The sequence below is a fragment of the Gobius niger genome (genome assembly GCF_951799975.1).
Source record: "Gobius niger genome assembly, chromosome: 20".
NCBI classification, from domain to species: Eukaryota; Metazoa; Chordata; class Actinopteri; order Gobiiformes; family Gobiidae; genus Gobius; species Gobius niger.
This window is the reverse complement of record NC_136871.1, coordinates 21,463,282-21,483,905: the sequence shown is the minus strand read 5'-3', so window position 1 is coordinate 21,483,905 and position 20,624 is coordinate 21,463,282. Positions and strand designations below refer to the sequence as shown.

The following is a 20,624-nucleotide window of genomic DNA, read 5'->3' as shown; positions in this document are numbered from 1 at the left end:
ATCTTTTGGGAAACACAATTTTTCACTCTTTTTAGCCATTTTCTGGTGGAATATGAACTTATTTATCACATACAAATGAAGTCCAGTGTAAATCGGGTCCATAGGGATATTTTCTCATAGCAGATTGTTCAGTAGAAGTGAAAAAAAGGCAGTTGTAGCTCGCGCCAGCTAACCGTTAGTATTAGCCCGATGCTAACATGTAGCATTATGCTAGCATTCTCCGTTATTTATGTATTTATGGGCTGTTGAACCACTTTGCTCCTCTCCATGCCTTTGTATCTTTATTTAGTAGAAAACTATATTCATAATTCAGCGTTTGTTAAAGTAGTTTTTTAAATTTTCTCTAATTATTCAAAAACTACTACTGAATTATGAATATAATTTCTACTAAATAATGATACAAAGACATGGGGAGGAGCAAAGTGGTTCAACAGCCCATAAATACATAAATAACGGAGAATGCTAGCATAATGCTACATGTTAGCATCGGGCTAATACTAACGGTTAGCTGGCGCGAGCTACAACTGCCGTTTTTTCACTTCTACTGAACAATCTGCTGTGAGAAAATATCCATATGGGCCCGATTTACACTTGAATTTATTTACATGTGATAAATAAGTTCATATTCCACCAGAAAATGGCAAAAAAGAGTGGAAAACTGTGTTTCTCTAAAGATTCTATTTTCCCCCTCGGCGAAGCCACGCCCCCTTCTATGACGAGATGCCGTCTGTATCTTATAAGAAGCTAACATGCTAACAGGCAAAGCTAACTGCGGGCTAATGTCACTTTAAACAGTATTTACAGCCAAGTTTGAGTGAAAAAAAATATTTCCATTGTATAATTGGGTGTACAGTAACCCTCTCTCCCTTCGCCTTTCCTGTCAGCGTAGTATTTACTCTCCAAGACAATTAATAAGTTAAAAAATCGTAACTTGCTACTACACCTGCAGTTGCGCTCATGGCCTCTAGGGGGAAGAGTTACTTAGTACTGCTTACGCCGGGTGAAAACTTGTCTCCACACCTACCAAAGACCCTTCCTACACACAAGGACTTTCATCTGCGGCTGTGAACGCAAATAGGATCCCATAAACACTATTATTAAAGGCACACTGCGTAACATTTACGAACTATATTGTTGCTATGACCAGCTCGACACAGAAAATGCTATTTCTGCAGTGGGTACTCAAAGAATGGATTTGGATGAGAACCTAACCAGCTTATCTCAAATTCTGCTGACTTTAGTCGACGTGTCTATGGAGACGAGTTGGAGATGTACCCACTCCCGGTAAATTTATAGTCATGTAGTCGGAGAGCTGAGCCACTCACAGCAAAGGCACATGTTTGTTTGTATATTTATGTAGTATTTTTCAATGAGGAAAACATCTGTCAGGAAATAAATGCTTGTATTTCCAATTGTTTTATTGGGTCAAATTTTGCGCGGTGTGGCTTTAACTGAATCGAGCACATTTTCTCCAGTTTGGCTTCACCATAATCAAAAAGCCTTTTGAAAAAGTCGTCACAATAGAAAAAAACGCAACAAAAATGTGACCCACAAAAAAAGACACCAAAAAGGCATAAAGAAATGAAAGACAGGCCAAAAAAAGTACCAGAAAAGTGACAAAAATGTGGCGAAACCGCAACAAAGAAAAGCAGCGAGAAAAACGATGAAAAAGGAACAACACAAAAAAAGAAGGACAAAAATGTGACAAAACGAGACGAAAAGGCTAGGATCATTTTTGTAGGCCTTAGCTTTCAAATGAGGCAGTGTTCTCCAGTCGAGAAGCTTTTAGATTTGGATAAAGCCAAACTGGAGAAAATGCACTCGGCGGGGATTAAGAAATTAACCCTAAATTTACCTCTTTCAAGGCCGTGGGAACCCAGGGTGCTGAAGGCGCTGCAGCACCCCCTGGTGGATAGTTTGTGAACTGCAGGCAATTTTAACCCCTTAACTCCCACCTGAACCGAGCACATTTTCTCCAGCTTTACTCCAGTCCAATAGCAACAAAACTGAGACGAAAACAAGGATGAAAATGTGAAAAAAGTGAGAAAACATTGACGAAAAAGTGACGAAAAATTTGTAAAAAATGACAAAAATGGACAAAAATTTGACAAAAAAAGGAAAAAAAAATTGACGGAAAATTGCGTAAAAAAGGACGAAAAGGTGATAAGAATTTGACAAAAAATGCGAATAATTTGACGAAAAATTTACAAAAAATGACAAAAATGGACAAAAAATTTACAAAAAAGTGAGAAAAATTTGACGAAAAATTGCGAAACAATGGACGAAAAAATGATAAGAATTTGACATTAAAAAATGCAAATAATTTGACGAAAAAGTGACAAAAAAGTCACGAAAATTTGAAGAAAAAAAATGAGATGACTGCCCAACAAAAAAAGTGATGAAAAAAAATCTGATGTGAGGAAAAAGATCCATTTAGTTTTGTAGGTCTTTCAAATGAGGTGTTACACTGGCCTACAGGGTTTATGTAAAGCTGAACTGGAGAAAATGCTCTCGGTTCAGGCGGGAGTTAAGAGGTTAATAAATAGGATTTATGCACAGAAAAAGTATTTTGGGGGTAAATTTTGCCCCTCAGCGCCCCCTAACTAAAATATCCTCCCACGGCTCTGACCTCTTTGCTTTTACATATTTAATCTATAACAGCCTAAAACCTGATGGATGCTCTGCAGTCGTGGCGCGTCGGCCTGTTCAGAGTGGATAAATCAAGCGCTCCTCGTGCTACCTGTGACGCCTCTCTGCGGTAGACATGTCCACTGCAGTCACTCCTCCACGAGTCTGCTGGAAACATACTGGGACACACTGAAGAGACAGAGAGACACGCGCCAGCTTCTCCACCGGCCGCCGAGGCAGATTAAAACAAGGCTCTTTTTCTTGGCTTTACTTTGCTGTGATGCGCTCTGATCTGTGACTCGCGCGTTTAGACTCTTTAACCCTGTTCACTTAAAAAAAAAAAAAAAAGATGGATGTGTTGGGTTTGCGCCGATTGTCTGCCAATAGTTTTCCTGCCGAAGAAAACGACCCCAAAACCGCGTGCCAGGTGAAGCGCCAAGCCGTGAAGAGGCACCACCACAAGCACAACCTGAAGCACAGGTACGAGTTCTTGGAGACGCTCGGCAAAGGCACCTACGGGAAAGTGAAGAAGGCGAGGGAGCGCACGGGGAGACTGGTAAGACTGGGTATTGTTTTTTGTTGTGTTGTTTTTTTATTTGATTGGCACGCGCTTTACTTTTTATCCTGCAAACTTCCACACCGTTGTTGAAGTGTAAGTGCACGCAGGTCTCTGAGTTACAGAGGGGCAAAGTGTGTCAGCTCAATGTTTACCCAGAGAGCGAGACAAACATTGCAGTTTAAGCAAAGTCAACCTCCCCCATTGATTAAAACACTGGGGGAATCAAACAGTTTTTATTTGTTTATTAATATTTTAATCACATTGACTCCAAAATTAAAAACAAAAAACGAATAGAGAAATATAAAATAAAATAAAACTTTGCCCTTGTTTTATTCAGTGGTAATGTTGGCCAATTCAAGTATTTTACTCTGATTTTGAAAGCTGATAAATGGATTAATGGACTGTACTGGCATGATCATGTTGAATATTAGAAGGTTGAATCTGTGTCTATTGGTGTTGTCTGCCCAAAAAAAAAATGCTTTTTATTAAATTCATAATGTGGACTTTATAAATAAATGTGTCAACCATACACTCATTGAAATATCTGGCATTTCAAGGGGGAATTCTAATGAAATGAGTTTGTCACCACACTCCACCCTGGACAGTCGGTATCACCTAAATAAAGGAGTCTCAATGGAAATGGTGAGAGAGTTTGAAGAGTTCCTGGTGTGAGAGGAAACCGGCTTTCAGGTGGATTCCAGTGTACTGCAGTGACCTCGGGGGAAACGGGAGGGATTTTAAATAAACTGGGGTGAGATAAGCCTTAAAAGGAACTATGTGGAACCGCAGTAATGAGTTGCAAATGACTTAAACACAAGCGTAATATACATTCCACACAGAGGTGGAGGCAAAGTATACACCACGCTGCGGTACTTCGGTGCTTTAGTGAGGTTTTGCTGTTCTGAACGTTGTGTACCCATCCTACTGTGGGTTTTTGCATAGTACATGTTATATTTAGGCCACTTTTGGAATTGGGAATGGAAAAATTCAGGGTCTGAATAGAGGACATTTTCTTATTTGTTTTGGATATTTTTCTAAACTCTTTTTCATTTTACCTGTAGAATAAATTTACTTAAGAGGCTGCCACTTAATAAAATGGAAAAGCCATTGAGTAGACCCAGAGTATAAGCTCGCACTATCCCGTAATTTTCATACACAAAAAAATCCATCATAGTAAAAACAATTTAAATTATAATAATGATGCTGATGCCTGTAGGGTAGCCAGTTTTGTTTTGTTACTTTTCTTCCTTGTGCTGCATCTGGTATTTCGGCACAGTAACCATTATGCTTCTGTTTTTATTGTTTTTGCTATTTTTACTGCGGCTGAACCAAAACAGTCCTTTCTACTTTTATTATGCTGTGTGTTGTGTCGGCCATGGCGGTTTCCTAGACACTTTTGTTATCACTGTTGCTGAACGTTGCCATAACAATTTGTATCATGGCCTACTTCCTTGTATTTTTACACGGAGCTCCAAGTTTCGATTAATAACGTTGTAAACTTACTATAATTATAACAAAGTGAGTCACTGAAATGTCGATCATGTATGAACACTGCAGACGGTGACTAAACGTGGCTCTGGCGTGTTGGCCTTATCAGAAGCAGTCATCATTTGTGTCATGCCAGTCATGAGCGAAAGTAAAAGAGGCCGTTCAGAGGAATTTCCCCTGTACCTGCTGCTGTTGTTTGGGTACAGTCTGGTACACACCCCTGGCGTGGCTCGACTTGCCTCTATGTTTTCACAGGATATGACTGAGAAGGCTGGGAGTTATCAAGTCTTCCTGTCCCCTCTGCCTGCTAGTGCTCCACTGTTCAAATACTGATTAGGCTTTCATTTCTGGCTGCTTGATAATAAGTGAGAGAAGCTAGTGAAGAATTTACAAGTCGTTGTGTTGAGCTTCCTGTGGAGAGTTCCTGGTCGGCCTTATTACTGTAAACATATTAAACAATAGTAGGCTGTTATTCGAAACAGGGAGTGACGCATCACAAAAGATTGCTTCATCTCGCGTGTTAAAGCTTGATGACAGCAGCTGTTCTCATTGTCATGTTACCGCAAATGTCTAATTATTTAACTTCTGCAGAACCCGAACCAAGATCATAGAAAAAGGCTAAAAGGTCTGCCTGAAATGCCCCGAAGAGAGATCAAAAACATATTTTGGCATGACGGTGAATGTTAATAGTGCAAGTTTTAATAAATAGATACATAATAGACAGTTCAGCAGTGTTAATTTCGTCGACTAAAATATTTAGTCTTAGTTTTTGTCAAAGTGTTATTTTTGACGACTAAAATTGGACTAAAACTAAATTAAAACTTTATCATGAGACTAAAACTATGACTAAAATGTCCAGATATTTTAGTCAAATAAAATAAGACTAAATAAAAATGAAAAGGAGAGACTAAAATCATCCAAACTTCTATTGACCGTCTGAAAGAGCCTCAGATCATGTAAATTCACTGTCAGAGGATCAGTTCTGAGCTTTATCATGTGGAGCAGAAACATGAAGCAGAGGAACAAGATTAAATATGATTATAATGAATATTATCAATGCAAAGTCGACTAAATTAGTCTTAAATTTAGTCGACTAAATTGACATGCAATTTTAGTCGACTGAAACTAGACTAAAATTGAAAAGATTTTTTTGACTAAATCTCGACTAAAATTACATTACATTTTAGTCAAAAGACTAAGACTAAAACTAAACTAAAATATGTTGTCAAAATTAACACTGCAGTTCAGGCTTTGCTGTTTTGTGGTTTTCCCTGTGCTTCATTTGTTAGGATACGTGTCTCACAAGACTTTTGAAAAACAATTCATGTTAAAATGTAAATAAACATTTAAATAGTTGAATGGGCCTACATACATGCGTTAACCTGTCCCATTGGGCAATATCATAAGTGGAGACTTGCAGTCAACGAGGAACTTCATGTAATACTGTAAAATACATCTGATATGTTCCCACTGGCAGTAAATTCATTCCTGAAGGGCCTATTGCGTAGGTTACATAGACTTTGACAAAGAGTGCTCTGACTGCAGAAACCCTCACTTGGCTGTGAACGCATCATGAGCAGGCCTCAGCCCATTGCACTGTCTGACAAAAATGCAAACAAAAACGCAGGAAGTTTAAGTTTTCCCAAAAGGGTGAAAAGGGTCAAAGTGGGTGCGAATAAAGCGTTGAGCGTCCACATTAGACAGTTTGAGTCATGGGCTGAGCTGCCACTGACATGACAAGGCGCTGCTCAGGCTTTGTCTGTAGCCTCCAGCCATTTAGAGACATGTAAAACACCACACCGCCGCCCTTCACTATCTGCTGCCCGGACACCTTTTAACCTTGGTGACGCAGTCATGGACACAGGAATCCAAGGCATCCGGCTTCAAATGCTCAAATGCAATTTTAACGCTTCTTGTTAGCCACATGTGACTTTTCCTCCCATACTAAGCCCTCCATAGATAAGACTGGCTAATAACCTGATAGCAGACAATGGATCATGTGCTGCAGACAATAAGGGACATGCAGCGTCCTCTTAAGGAATCAAGCCACTATATCTTTGCCAAATCAGCAATAACCCCAGTAATATAAGCCATATTAATGTCACTGTAGAGTTTTAACAAAATAGATATTTCTAGACTGTATCAATCTAATGGTTTTGAGAGTTTTGGTTTGAGCATCCAAAAGAAGCCCACAAGAAAAAACATGCACACTCCCCAAGCACTGTCACTGGTGTTGGGAATACTCTGTGAAAGCTAAACTATGTGTTTTTTCCTTCCAGGTGGCTATAAAGTCCATCCGAAAAGAGAAGATCAAAGATGAGCAAGATCTAGTCCACATTCGCAGGGAAATTGAGATCATGTCCTCTCTGTGTCATCCCCATATCATCACTATTTATGAAGGTACACAAAGAAAGCATGTATTTTTTTCCCGTTAGATAGGCAACCACTATTTCAAGTGCTACATGCGGCTCTTTCAAAGCTCCTTTATGGAAAATGTAAGCTCACAGTGTTTTTGCGTGATCCTAACATGTATATATACTGTATATAAGGCTTCATTTGAGCCATAATGAAGGTCATGACAAATACACATTTTCGAGGATCCTCCTGATTCCTATATTTTCTTCTAGATAATGTATATAATTTCAAGGTATTTTCATTAACTTATTTATTTAAATCCATCATTATTTTATCAATAAAAATATGTATGCATTGTTTGCAGACAAAAAATTATTATTGCTGCTCTTTAATTTTGTTTGGAATGAGCTGCAGTGGCCCTTTTGATGTTGACTTTTGCAAACCCCAGGCTTAGTCTTTCGCTGTGTTTATTGTGACGCAACACCCAAGACACATGCAACAAGAAACGTGACACCTGCTAAAAGATGCCTCTCAATCAGTCTCTGTTTGATAATGGTCTCCGAGTTTGGTCACGCAAGCCTTTTTGTGGTCAGTTGGGTGGCAAGGTTACATAAGCGCTGATGGCTTGGTGCTGTAATTTATTCTGTGTCTGTATTCTGCAAACTGGAAAAAATTGCCTTTACCAAGTGTATTCATCCTCAGCCATGTTTATTTTAGTGTGAACTATAGGGTTGCATAATACAATTTGTATCTTGACTAATTGAGTGTGTGCTTGGTCTTGCAGTTTTTGAAAACAAGGATAAAATTGTCATTGTGATGGAGTACGCCAGCCAAGGAGATCTGTACGATTACATCTGTGACAAAAGAAACATCACAGAACGAGAGGCCAGGCACTTTTTCAGGCAAATAGTGTCTGCTGTCCACTACTGTCATCAGGTAAGGCTGCCTTTTGTTAAATCTGCAGACAAATGTAACAAACAAAAACATAATCTTCATCTAAACGCCCTCATTAAAAATGCAAACCATATTGTTCCCATTGCCACTTGCCTTAGCTGTTCGACTAGCCCTGTGACGCACATCTCGCAGAACAGCATTGTTTTGTTTTTTTCAGGGCGCTGGCACCCCCCAAAGTTACATAATGGGCATTATTCAGACTGAGCCTGTTGGTTTCAAGGGACGCCATGAGAACTGTGCAGTAAATGAGCAGTTGGTGTGTGAAGAGCTAGTGTCAGGGCGAAAGGCCAGCAGACCCAGGGCACACTTGTGCTCTGTTTGTAATGAGGGCATGATAGGTAGATTCAGCAGTCATTTGAACTGGCTCTGGGCTCATGAATGGTGTTTTAGTGCAACTGGACAGCAAATATGCCGTGTTTAGAGATGCCTACTTAAATTAATGACCCTGGCATTCTATGCATGCCATCTGTCTTTGCTCGGTCCTGTGTTTAAAGCAGTCACTGGCCAATCTAATCCTGTATTATCAGTTTCTATTTACACACCGTGCATGCAATAGTTTCTTCTTCAGTGTGTCCTCATAAACCAATACCACAAGAATACACAACATGTAGTTGGCCTGCATTTTTGAGGCCAACTTAATTCAAACTCTGCCCAAGTCCAAAGTATGCCCCCCTGCAGAGCCGAGGACAATGAAGCATAGCTTGCATTCCTCAAAAAACAAAATAAAAAATCCTTATGTGTAGAGACTATGTAATCGAAGCCAGAATAAACAACTCCTTAAATCTCTCATTAATGTTATGTGACATCCCCAACATAAAACGTATTCTTTTATGAACTTTTTTCTTTTCTGTTTCTAGAATGGGATTGTTCACCGTGACCTGAAGCTGGAGAATATTTTACTAGACAGGAGTGGCAATGTCAAGGTACATTCATCGTACATTGATTGATATAAAAGTGTACTTACTATCAGTTATTATACAACCTTTTATATTTTTCTGCAGATTGCCGATTTTGGCCTGTCAAACCTGTTTCACGGTGACGAGTTCCTTCAAACCTTCTGTGGAAGTCCGCTCTACGCCTCTCCTGAGATTGTGAATGGGCGTCCATACAGAGGCCCAGAGGTCGACACTTGGTCTCTTGGGGTGCTCTTATACACACTAGTCCATGGCTCGATGCCGTTTGATGGATGCAATCATAAAGCACTGGTTCAGCAGATCAGCACCGGAAACTATCGTAAACCAAAGAAGCCTTCTGGTGAGTCAACTTTTAATAATTGAACATGATTTTTTAAATGTATTTTTTGTTATGTTATGCCAAGTCTGCTTTGTGACTTTCAGATGCCTGTGGGCTGATCCGATGGATGTTGATGGTGAATCCTGACCGCAGAGCGACCATAGAGGAGATAGCGGGGCACTGGTGGCTGAACTGGGGCTACCAGCAGCCGCTACTGTCCGAAACGAAGACCTTTCCAGTGGAGCAGACCCCAGACTTGTGCGCAGGAGCACACACAAACAGTTTGTCCAGCGTCGCTAGTTGGCTCAGGCGCACCTCCCGACCTCTGCTAGAGAATGGGTCAAAGGTGAGATGTCTGCTGCGCTCACAGGGAGGAGGTGAAGTGATGAGGCAGCGCTCTATAAGGAGATCACGCAAAGAAAACAACGTATCCCAAAATATTCATGAAGGCAACGCAGACAGTCGTCCCTTTAAGAGTATCCTGAAGCGGAGGAACAGTGTGAAACAGAAAAGTGTGATTGAGGCTCCAGTGGTGGTGCCAGTAAACCCTCAGACAGTATTGGCTTTAACCCCAGATGATGCCCCCTCCACCGTCCCTCGTAAAGGGATCCTAAAGAGGCCCACTGAGCAGGAGTCGGGATACTATTCATCCTCTCCTGAAAACAGTGACTCTGGTTGGGTGCTACCCCAGCCTCAGGACTGCCCCTCCGTGCCCACTCACAGAAAAGGCATTCTAAAGCGCAATGGGAAGTACTCCTCTGAGGGACTGTCAGAGTTTGGATCATTGGACCAGTTGGCAGCTTCTCTGCCCAGAGGAGTATCCCGCCTTCGACCCAGCACAGCCATCAGTGAGGACAGTATTTTGTCTTCAGAGTCCTTTGATCAGTTGGATCTCCCTGACCGTGTGGGCCCCTCTGTTCCACTGGACAAACCAGTCAAGACAAGTATGAGAGGGTGTGTGTCTGCGGATAACCTGCTGGACATCCAGGAGAGCAGGGCACTGGGTGAGAGTTTACAGAGGCCCTGGACATGTTACGAAGCTGGAGTGGCCAGCAGCGCCTTCTCCATCACAGACTGCGACAATGTGACTGAGGCGTACAAACACGCAATGGACAGTCTGCATTTCACTAAATGAGACGCTCAGTCACTGCCCAGAACCAAAATGTAAGGTGGATACTTAAAGTTCAAAACATGATTTTTCTATAATGGCCATTTGCCGATGCCTTGTTGTGTCTATGAGCTTTTTCAGTCTCCGTCAAATGTGTGACTAAAACAAATAATGCCAAAAAGATTTTAATATTTTTTTTAATTCAAAGACTGTCCCTATTTAATAGTAGCTTCACAACTGCTATGAGGTTGTGGCCATAGTGGCCATAATGAAATACTTAACTGCAGTGAAGGAAAAGGGAAATGGTTGTGATTTTGGATTGTTGTATTTTAGAGCAATTGTGTTGCAGGACAAGACGTACATTTCTTGTCTTCCAAAGAATGTTTTTTTTAAGTCAAAAGATTTGTTTGTTACTTGAATGTGGCCCAGTTAATTCGGGGATGTTTATCTGAGTTGACTTGACCCAATTTTAAATGAGCTATACCTGATTTTGTTTTTTATGGAATCAAATTTCTTATGTCTATGTTTGGTATTTGGTTTGGTTTGCTATGTACATTTTTCTCCATCATTGTACATTTAAGATAATTGAAAACAAATGTCAAATGACATATTTCACATACTGTAGTCTACTGTACTGCTGGGATAAAGATGTGAAGACCAATAAACAAAATAACTGGCACCATTATTGTTTGTTTATATAATTTGATAACACAAGGATGTTAAAATAGAACAATTACAGTACATACTTGGAGTATAAAATCTGTCACAATGCGAGAAAGAACAAATTAGCATCATTGTCTTCAGAACTTGTTTGTTTTGTTGTTTTCAGAACTTATTTTTCTGCTGCAAGTTCTTCATCTTGTATTGAAAGTGGTGGAGAGTTGCTCTCTGGTGCTTTAGGGGGCAGGGTATGGTTCAACACAGCCCGGAGCCGATCAAAGCAGTGAATGAGTGAGTCCTGTTCAAAAAAAAGAAATTTGTCTTTAATTGGCTTTTCAAACATTTGCATAATTCATTGTTACATATTTAAACACATCAGTCAATATACACAATACCGGCAGTATAAGTCTTACACGGTCAATGCTCAAAGTGTTGACCAAGGATTTCATCACAACTTCAGAGGAGACGCCACTCTCCTCTGGTAACAGCTGCTCCATGGAGACCATCACACAGGCACATGCTATTGAAGATGGCAGAAAGTCTAGAAACATACAGTCTGAAAGACATTAATGGAGATTTTAAGTTCAGACTTCGATATTAATAAACCAAGAAACAACACCAGTGGTTAAATTATACAACTGATTTGAAATAAATGAGGAAAGGCCAGGGGCTAAAAATTGAAAAAACATGAATATAGATTTTTTTTTTCCAATATGCATTTAAAATATGAATTTCAAAATTAGTCGTGATGAAAAAACATGAGTTGATGCAAGTTCAAGTTGAAGCAGGATTCACGGTACGACAGCGATGCGTTTGCAAGGTCTTGTGCTTCTGAATAAAACCAAAACTGGATCAGTTTGTCAGGGGTAGTGACCAATGTTACTATTGTCACCGAGGACTCAACAGAGGTGGAAAATGAGACTGAGGCCACAACCCTAGACACACCCAGTAATGCGGACAATGGGCAATGGTTTCACAAATTGTGGTTATCTGACACATGAATGTGATATGAGCCTAATAGCTCCAGGGAGAAAATTGGTCAAAATGATTTATAGAGGGTTAGTGAAACAATTGAAACAGATGGCCAGTGAGTGACCTGTGGCCCCAGGCTCTATCACAGAGATTCGTGGGAAATGATCCAGTGAATGGATGGACGCTACACATTCAGAGAAAACAATACAGGATTACACAAACCCAGCTCAAAAATGAACTGCTGACACATCGTGATCAAACTTAGGCCTGTGGGTCCTGTGACTCACTATGGACAGTCACCTCCATGCTTTTACTGGCCTAACTGGTTTTAGTTGATCTAGTATTAAATAAATAATGAATCCAATGATAATGTACCTTCCAGCTTTTCCTCTTTCATTGTAATTCAGCTACATAACTTACCAATAACTGCCAAGGAGATGTAAGAGTGGACATGCCGGCGCATGTTTGGGAGATGATGCGGCTGAACAAAAGGAAGAACGAGAAGAATTGGCTCCAGGAAATCTGAGGGCACGACCGAGGCCAGAGCCCAATCTAAACTGGATACCACTGCTGCCTCCCAGTGCTGCAACAAACACTCAACTCAATACAACATGTTGCAACAGTAATACAGTCCCGATCAAAGGTTTAAGGCAAAAATTCACACTTTTCACGGATGGATCCTACGAAGGTTCCAAGTAAAACTTCCAATATGCAACAAGAAACCTTTTATTGACAACAATAAACTAAAATAGACTGTTTTACAGCTGATTAAAAGTTTAGGACCACATGCCTTTAAAAAAAAAGTCGATTCAGTGTCATTTTCTGCCAGGTATTCACACTGTCATGATGTCCTTATAAAGGCAAAAGAATGTGGTGAAGTTGTTGAGCTGCATAAGCCGGGCCTCTTGCAGTGCCATCGCTGCTGAGGTTGGACGCAATAAGACAGACATTTTGAATTTCTTAAAAGATCCAGAGGCTTATGCAACAAAAAAGGGGAAGACCCGAAAAAATGTCACCACATTGAGCCGGAGGATCCGATTGGCTATAGGTCAAGACACTGGACAATCCTTGACCCAAATGAAGGCTGTTACTGGAGCCGACTAAGCCCAATTACCATCAGAGGAACATTTTAATAATTAGTTTTCAATTCCCAATGGTTCTAACACAATTTTAACATTCCAATTATTCAAAGGGACACATTTATAAGCCCGTTTCAACTATTTAATTCCACTACTTGATATAATATCAAGTACAGGGCCTTTAAGACCCAACCATGCAAAATGTGAATTTTTGCCATCTCTATTAGACCAGGCAATGGGACAAAGGTCGGTTTGGACATGACAGGCAAGGTGTAGATGGACTATCCCCGTATATATAGCTAATACTTAATTGCCTCGGGGTCGCCTTGGGGTCCCCCCAGAACAGTTGGAGGAGGTGTGTGTGGATCGGGAGGTTTGGGCATCTCTGCTGAGACTGCTGCCCCCGCGACCCGGCCCGGATAAAGCGGAAGAAAATGGATGAATGGATAATAATATACTTAGCCATAGTGTGTAGTCCTTAAATGAAATAAAGAATCTTAGACACTGAAAAAACATACCAGGATGTCTGACACGGACAGAGAGTTCTCAGTGTAGATGCAGAGCTTGCTGGCTGTTAGTGGGACGGTCTCCCTGATTTTGGATGCAATAAACATGCACACTGTTCCCAGGAGCTGCAGGAAGGACCTTTTGATAGGGAAACCACTCAGGTATCTGTCCATGTAATGTACTGCCAAGGGGAAAACCTCTTCTTCACATTTCTGCTCTTCACACACCTGTCAGAGAAATCTGAATTAAGTATGGGATTCATGCCTCTTGTCTATGGCCTGGCTCAAAATGATACCTGGAACATCCACGCAGCCACGATCCTCCTCATATACGGCTCCACGTCTGTCTGGACGCTGCTGAAGTAGCGGTGCACGGGGCAGGTTAGTTCCAGGACCCGCAGGTTTTGGAGAGCCCTCTGGTCCTCGGTCAAAACTGGGTCCCATCCTGCCCGGACCACAGCATTATTGTCCTGCCCACTGTCGGGGTCACTCCTCAGGCTGTGCACAAACCCTCCAGCTCTACTCTGATCCATCCGACAACTACTTCATCAGTGAGAGGGGAAGGCGCTGCACAAATAACATATCTCATGGCTACTTTAGATGCACTTTGTGCTAGTGACAAATATGTTAACATTAAGCTCCACAGATCTGAAACATCAAGCCTAAAAGTTTCTGTACAAATTCACACATAATTAAGATTTAATGCGTTGGTGATACAATGCAAATGGTTTGTCCAAACCTTATCAAAAACTGGTCAACATGTTTTAAGACAAAAATGTACAGGATTTCAATAAAACATGTCTGACTGCTGCGAGTGACCCATGGAGTGACCTCATGACCCCCAGGGGTTAGATGGGCGTGGCTACATGAGTGCCCAAAGTGCTGCCCTTACTCAAACTTCTTATTACGCATCGAAAAGTAAATTACTTCTGCAAATCTATCATTCTACACAAAAAGTAAAAACATTTCCTGCAGAGGTTGCTTTGGCATAAACAACACGTAAAGCCAAGAACATTTTTACTGTCAAAGTTGTTTCTTCACACAGTTAAGCGCCGACATAAACCCTTGTGTGCCCTTGTGTGCTGAGACAAAAGGCTGTAAACACTCAAAACTTTGATCACAGATCATAAAATCTGATGCACATCAGTGTCTGAGTAGTTTTAGGAGAGATCATGGTCAAAAAAGATGATTTTGTATAAGTAAATGTGCATTTGCTTGATGTTTATAGAATATCAGTTGTATAACTTTTAAAGCTTTGTTTTTCCAAACACATTCTGCTCTACTGTACTTTACTTACACTGTCAAACTGCACTGAACGTTTAATAATTTGATAAAAGTTCATGAATAATGATGTAAACTCTGCTTTGAGCAAATTTTTTGATGAGAATATAGAGACTTTCCTGAAATAAGAGAGTGAGAATCACAGTTTGGCTATATTTCGAAACTGGGTTATAGCACAGGTTTTTGGGTCCTAAAACTATGAAAAAATGACTGAATAAAAAATGTGGTACATGTGCATGTAGTGGAGGCTCTGTGGAGTGTATATTTAAAAAAGTTATGGATTTGGAGTTGAAATGAAGTTGGTATGAAAGGCAAAAGTCAAAAATATAGCTGGAATCACAGACATGGAGGACACTGCCATTGAAATGAATGGAGAGCTGCTGCTGTTTTCAGGCTTTAGGCCCTATAACTATAACTAAAAATATGTGAATTCAAAATCTGGTGAATGTGCATGTAGAGGGGGTCCTCTGGGATGGAAACACAATAATAGTTTCATATCTGAAGCACAAATGAAGTCGGTACAAAAGGTCAAACACAGAAAACATGGAGGATCGGCTCATGTCCATTGAAATGAATGGGGTTTTGCCGGGGTCATAAATGACCCCAGAGACCACGAGTGTAACTATTTGCTCTCATTCAAAAATGAAACATTTTTCAAAAAAGAACCTGCTCTACCTCTCCCAGTGCCCAAGTTTACCAAATTCACATCAAAATTTGACTTTTTTTTACATAAACATGTCCCACCGACCCCAAAAATAATAAACACTGGTAAATTTACTATCAGTGCATTTTTATGAAGTCAAACTAAAGATTGAACCCACATTTATTTCAAAATGTTATTTTATGAGTGAAATATTAGAGAAACAAAATGGGGTCAAAAATGACCCCAGGTGACCACGAGTGTAACATTTGTTCTCATTCAAATGTATGAGAAAATTCAAAAATTGCATTAACACAAAATTTGGACTATTTCCACTTGGAAACTGACCAGATAGTCCGAGTTATCCTCAGAATTAGATTGTTGATATTTTCTGACTGTTGTTTGGTCAGGATTTGTTTTTTTTTTGTTTTTTTACATAAACAAGGCCTACCAACTGAAAAAAAAAAAAAAAATAGTATCAGGCCATTAGTCTGAAGTTACACTAAAGATAGAACCCAAACTTATTGAAAAATGATATTTTATGGCTGAGATATTAGAGAAACAAAATGGGGTCAAAAATGACCACGAGTGTAACTCTTTCTCATAACATTGTAATCACTTAATCAAAAGATAAAAATAAAAATGTACTGGTAAAAGTCATGGACGTTAACGCTTATCCGAAAATTCAGACCATTTGATAAAACTATGACAGAGATACGCACCGACAAAGTGGCCCTGGGGACGACACAAGGGTTAAAAATCTCCACTCCAGATGAGTTCAAATGCAAGAAAATACAAAGAAGCGTCTACAATATACCTTTATAAAAATAAATACAACCCCTAAATAAATGCGATTAATTACAAAGGGCATAATTAACTCAATTACATTGTTTTTAATCAAGTCCCACCACTAGTAAAAAAAATATTCCGTGAGTCTGAGCTACATTCAACTTCCAAGTCTAAATAAAGGTGCAAGAACCTCTCTTAAAAGCACATAGTTGATGTTTCTTTGCACCGACCACCCATTTGTGGCCCTTGACACTGTGTGAACCTAAATGTGCGGCCCGTGATGAAAATTGTCGTCCGAGTCAAACACTTAGATCGACGGAGTCGGTTTTTTACTCAGCTTTTTTAATAGCAAATTCTGAACACCAAATAATAATTCTTTTTTTAATTTATTTTATATCTTCATTCTAGAACAGTAATTACATTCACAGACAACTCTGCATTCCCAATCCTTCACAGAACAGACATGGTCAATCAATGTAGTTAATGTTTCAGAACAGAGGAAGCCATCAGGGCCCAGTAGCTGCATGTGGGTGATACATGTGACCATTTAGTCCATTTCTACTGTTGCAGGAAGACCGATTTCAATGTCCCTGGACTCTGAGTTTTGTAATTCTCTGCGAATCTCTGCTGAAATCACAGGGTGTGTTTGAATCTTCAGCAGCTCGAGCAATGCAGCTTTTTGTTCAGACGCTAAATCTGCCTTGTAGCGCTGAGCCAAGGTGAGCAAGCTCTGATGCCACAGCACAGGAAGAACACGTTTTTCATTACGGAAAGACAGGAAGTGAGCCACTAGGGCGTCGAGGACACGGAAAGGCAGGGCATACTTCTTGTCCAGCATCAGTCGCAAGAAAATGCTGTTGGCACCGTTGTACTCCATCTCTGCCAATTTAAGCATTGCAGCACTGAAAGACAAGCAACACTATCCATCACTTACTATGTAACGTCGAATTCTATACCCAGATAAGAGCACAACACAAAAGAGCAGTTAACTCAAAATGTTTGGGCAGTGTTTAAGAATAGAGAGTTGTCATTACCTGGAGTGGAGCACAGGAATAGAGCATTTTGTGAGAATGCTTCCAATAATAATGGCTTCCCTTAGCGTACACGTTCCTGATTCACAGAGGGGGATCAGTATACCTGTGAAGAAACACAAACGGGATTGTTTTTAACTAGAAAGTCAGTTCAGAAGATCCTGGAGAGTCAGTTTAGAAGGTCCAAGACTGAATGAGAAGTTAAATAAAAGATAAATTGTAAAGTGTTAAAGGGGCTAGATGCAAGTTGGCCATTTTATACTCACTACTGCCACCTCAGGTCATACATGTAACTGCACCTTCTATATTAAGCTTGTGCATGACAGCAATTCGGACTGATGTAACAACTTTTTGAGTGACAGTGCAGGATTTCAGTAACCTGGCTAACTCCATGCTGCTGTTTGCGCTCGAATTATTTCGAACTGCACAACAGCCTGGGGACAATGGCCGAAATTTTCGCATGGATTTGGGAACCAATTACAGAGCGAGGAGGGACGGCAAGACGATGACGCGCTATTCGATATACAGAAGCTTGTAGTTTATTTACGGATCCAACATGACAGCAGCAGACACAATGGTATTTTTCGATCAAGCTTTAGACCTTGTTCTAAATAGTTTAGCTCAAAAGTTTACAGCGGGTACGTCATATGTCATCTCATACGATGATACGATTGGCTGTGGCTACGTGCAGACGCATGATAGACTTTTTTTTCGTATCGCCCAATAAACGACTATGGACGATCGTAAACCACACTTCTCCTACGAGAAAATGAATTGGTGTTCCCCAGACTAAATATCACTTGTGATTTTAGTCTGGTGTTAGCCAGGCTAGGATTTCAGAGGCAGTTGTGGTGAACAGGTCTGGGCTCATTCTACAATAGGACATTGCTGGAACATGTAGGGGGAGGAAAATACATAATTTTAACATTTTTAAAGTCTGTGTAGTCCCTTTAACAACTTTTAGGTCATGCATTTTAGAACTAAGCATGTTATGTTTTTTTTCCTGTCATTCTGCCAGACTGGAGCACTTATTATAATACATATCAAACTTGTATTGATTTGTATTGTAATACATATCAATACATATCAATGCATGTATTATAATACATACATTAAACCTTTTCCAAACGCTAAATTTGTAGTTGTGTTGTTCTTTCTTCTTGAACAATAGTGCCCTCTAATGGCCAATGTTCCCAGAAGAAATATTTATACTGATCGATTTCAGTCCTATAATCTGTCCTACAACACATAGTTTTTTACACCTTATTTAGTGGACAATCTTACCTTTAAACCATGCGCCAGGTTTGAACAAAGCTTTCTTTAAAGCACTGTACAGATGGAAGTTGAGCCGTTTATACTCTGCAATATCATCTCGTATCCGAGGTAACAGTACTAAATTGAAAAACCTCTGAGCCATTCGTTCTTTTAAGTTTGAAGAAAAGATTCTGCAAGAAAAATACACCATTATTTATCATAAGAAGAACTCCTAATGGTGCCATGACTTTGTAACACTAACCTTGTTGCTTGGTACATGGCAGCAGCTGTCCAGCTCTCGGGCTCAGTCAAGTATAGGACCTGTTCCCAATTAGCCAAAGCTGGAATGATTTTAAAAGCTTTAGGTAATTTTCCACTGCGATATTTGGACAAAACCTGCAAAAAAAACAATATATATACGTATGAATGTAAACTTTTTACAAATAACATTACTGTATCTTAATTTCATTGAACGGAGTTTTACCTTCCCTACTCCTTTATACACTTCTGTTACCCTTGGGTCCAGCTGTGGCATTGGACATCCTGACACCTCCGACATCACAGTTCCCACCTCGGTTTGTTTCTCTGTGATTTTTTCCATGATAATGTCCGCCAAGGTCCGCCTGCATGTAACATTTAGAGGTTTAATGTCCCCAGATTTTAAAGCCTATTCAAGCCATTCTGCCAGAGGAGTCGATTTATAAACCATGATTATACTAGTTCAGTTTATCCTATTGTATTTAACCAACTATCTCAAAAACAAACAAAAAGTATTGATCACATGAGATCCATACTTATATGAGGAGGAGAATACAGGTCATCATGGTGTGTTTTTCTTGTGTAAAAATATACACATACAAAAGGGAGAATCTTAAGGAGCACCTGTCATTTCTTTTCACAAGTCACAATTTAGAAAATGATGAAGATATCTTATCACTGTCAAAAAATCCTTGCAGTCTTTCAGAAGTTAAGACTGAGCAAAACAAAAGCAACCCCCGCATTTTTCAAGAATTCATGTAATGTTATAATATTGTAGAAATTCTCGTAAGAGGCCTACTCTCACCTCACAGGCGGATTCTTATTCATGAACATCTCAATAGCCTTCTCATCATCAGGGCTGACGACAACTTCAGTATCACATCCAGTGTCATTGGATCCAGCGTCTCCCAGCGCAGGCCACTCTTCGTCCGAATCTCCTTCATTCGTGTCAGGCCCTAAAGAACAAGATACAAAAATAGGTGATGGTGTTTTGGTTTGAGAAACAGTCTGTACTGATTATGGACCACCTCAAATCATCCCCTAGTGTTTACATGCACGAGTCCCATGTGTGTTCATTAAGATCCACTGTCCCACAAATAAACAATCCATTTTATTTGTGACAAGAACCAATATGAACAAATACCATGACCTCAATATACCAGTAGTCCTACGAGTTTACAAAAAGTGGTGATGATGCTAATAGGGTTGGTATATAAAAAATAGTAGAGCCAATCTGAATCTGTATCCTTGCAAAGGATCTCACTTGATAACCAAGCATTCTTAATCCTTCATGATCCCTAAAGGAGTTGTTTCTCGTCTCATCTCAAGTGGCCTATTAATAGATGATGTTGGCAGTATGGCTACGAACCCTATTATTTTACACCACATATACTGACCTAGGACTGTCACAGGTGCTTTCTTCTTCTCTGGTGCCAGCCCATATTCAGTTTGGAGCTCCTCTTGTTGTATTCGAGCTTGTTGTAAGATCTTTCGGGACAGACGCTCATCCACGTATGTATCCTCATTCTGTTCCCTGGAGTCTCTGCTCTTCACTCGGCCTTTAGCTCGGACTGTGTCGGCCTCTAAGATCTGGTCTGCCAGAGCCATGGCTCCGCTGTTATCTCCTCCTCGGGACTTTTTGACTTTAGGCATATCAGCACAGCTTTGGACTCCGATACTAAACTGTAAATGATCGTAACTGAACTAAAACGCGCTGTCCCGCTCCATAAACATTTGCTATTTACACGTGCAGTTACGGAAGGACCGAGCGGAAGTGACGCAGTCACGATGAACTTTAAATATTTCTAAAATGTTACTCAAAAGTAACC

General features: G+C 40.2%; 3 protein-coding genes across 3 annotated transcripts; 1 reads left to right on the top strand and 2 right to left on the bottom strand.

Moving 5' to 3' along the window:
• Positions 1-2,977: 2,977 nt before the first annotated feature.
• nuak2 (NUAK family, SNF1-like kinase, 2) lies at positions 2,978-10,352 on the top strand (the record flags this gene model as incomplete). Its single annotated transcript, XM_079578601.1, has 6 exons — positions 2,978-3,184; positions 6,955-7,075; positions 7,815-7,966; positions 8,842-8,907; positions 8,986-9,238; positions 9,322-10,352. The coding sequence occupies 6 exons, from the start codon at positions 2,978-2,980 to the stop codon at positions 10,350-10,352; spliced, it is 1,830 nt and encodes a 609-aa protein (XP_079434727.1).
• An 805-nt stretch (positions 10,353-11,157) lies between these two features.
• Positions 11,158-14,075, bottom strand: ccnd3 (cyclin D3; the record flags this gene model as incomplete). The annotated part of the gene is made up of 5 exons (XM_079578598.1): positions 11,158-11,283; positions 11,399-11,541; positions 12,378-12,540; positions 13,555-13,770; positions 13,839-14,075. 5 exons carry the CDS (start codon positions 14,073-14,075, stop codon positions 11,158-11,160), a joined length of 885 nt encoding a protein of 294 aa, XP_079434724.1.
• Positions 14,076-16,626: 2,551 nt separating this feature from the next.
• bysl (bystin-like) lies at positions 16,627-20,562 on the bottom strand. The gene is made up of 7 exons (XM_079579181.1): positions 20,193-20,562; positions 19,601-19,751; positions 19,022-19,160; positions 18,800-18,933; positions 18,568-18,728; positions 17,287-17,389; positions 16,627-17,154 (listed from the first exon to the last, which is right to left on the bottom strand). Exons 1-7 carry the CDS (start codon positions 20,446-20,448, stop codon positions 16,800-16,802), a joined length of 1,299 nt encoding a protein of 432 aa, XP_079435307.1. The 5' UTR covers positions 20,449-20,562; the 3' UTR covers positions 16,627-16,799.
• Between the last annotated feature and the right edge of the window lie 62 nt (positions 20,563-20,624).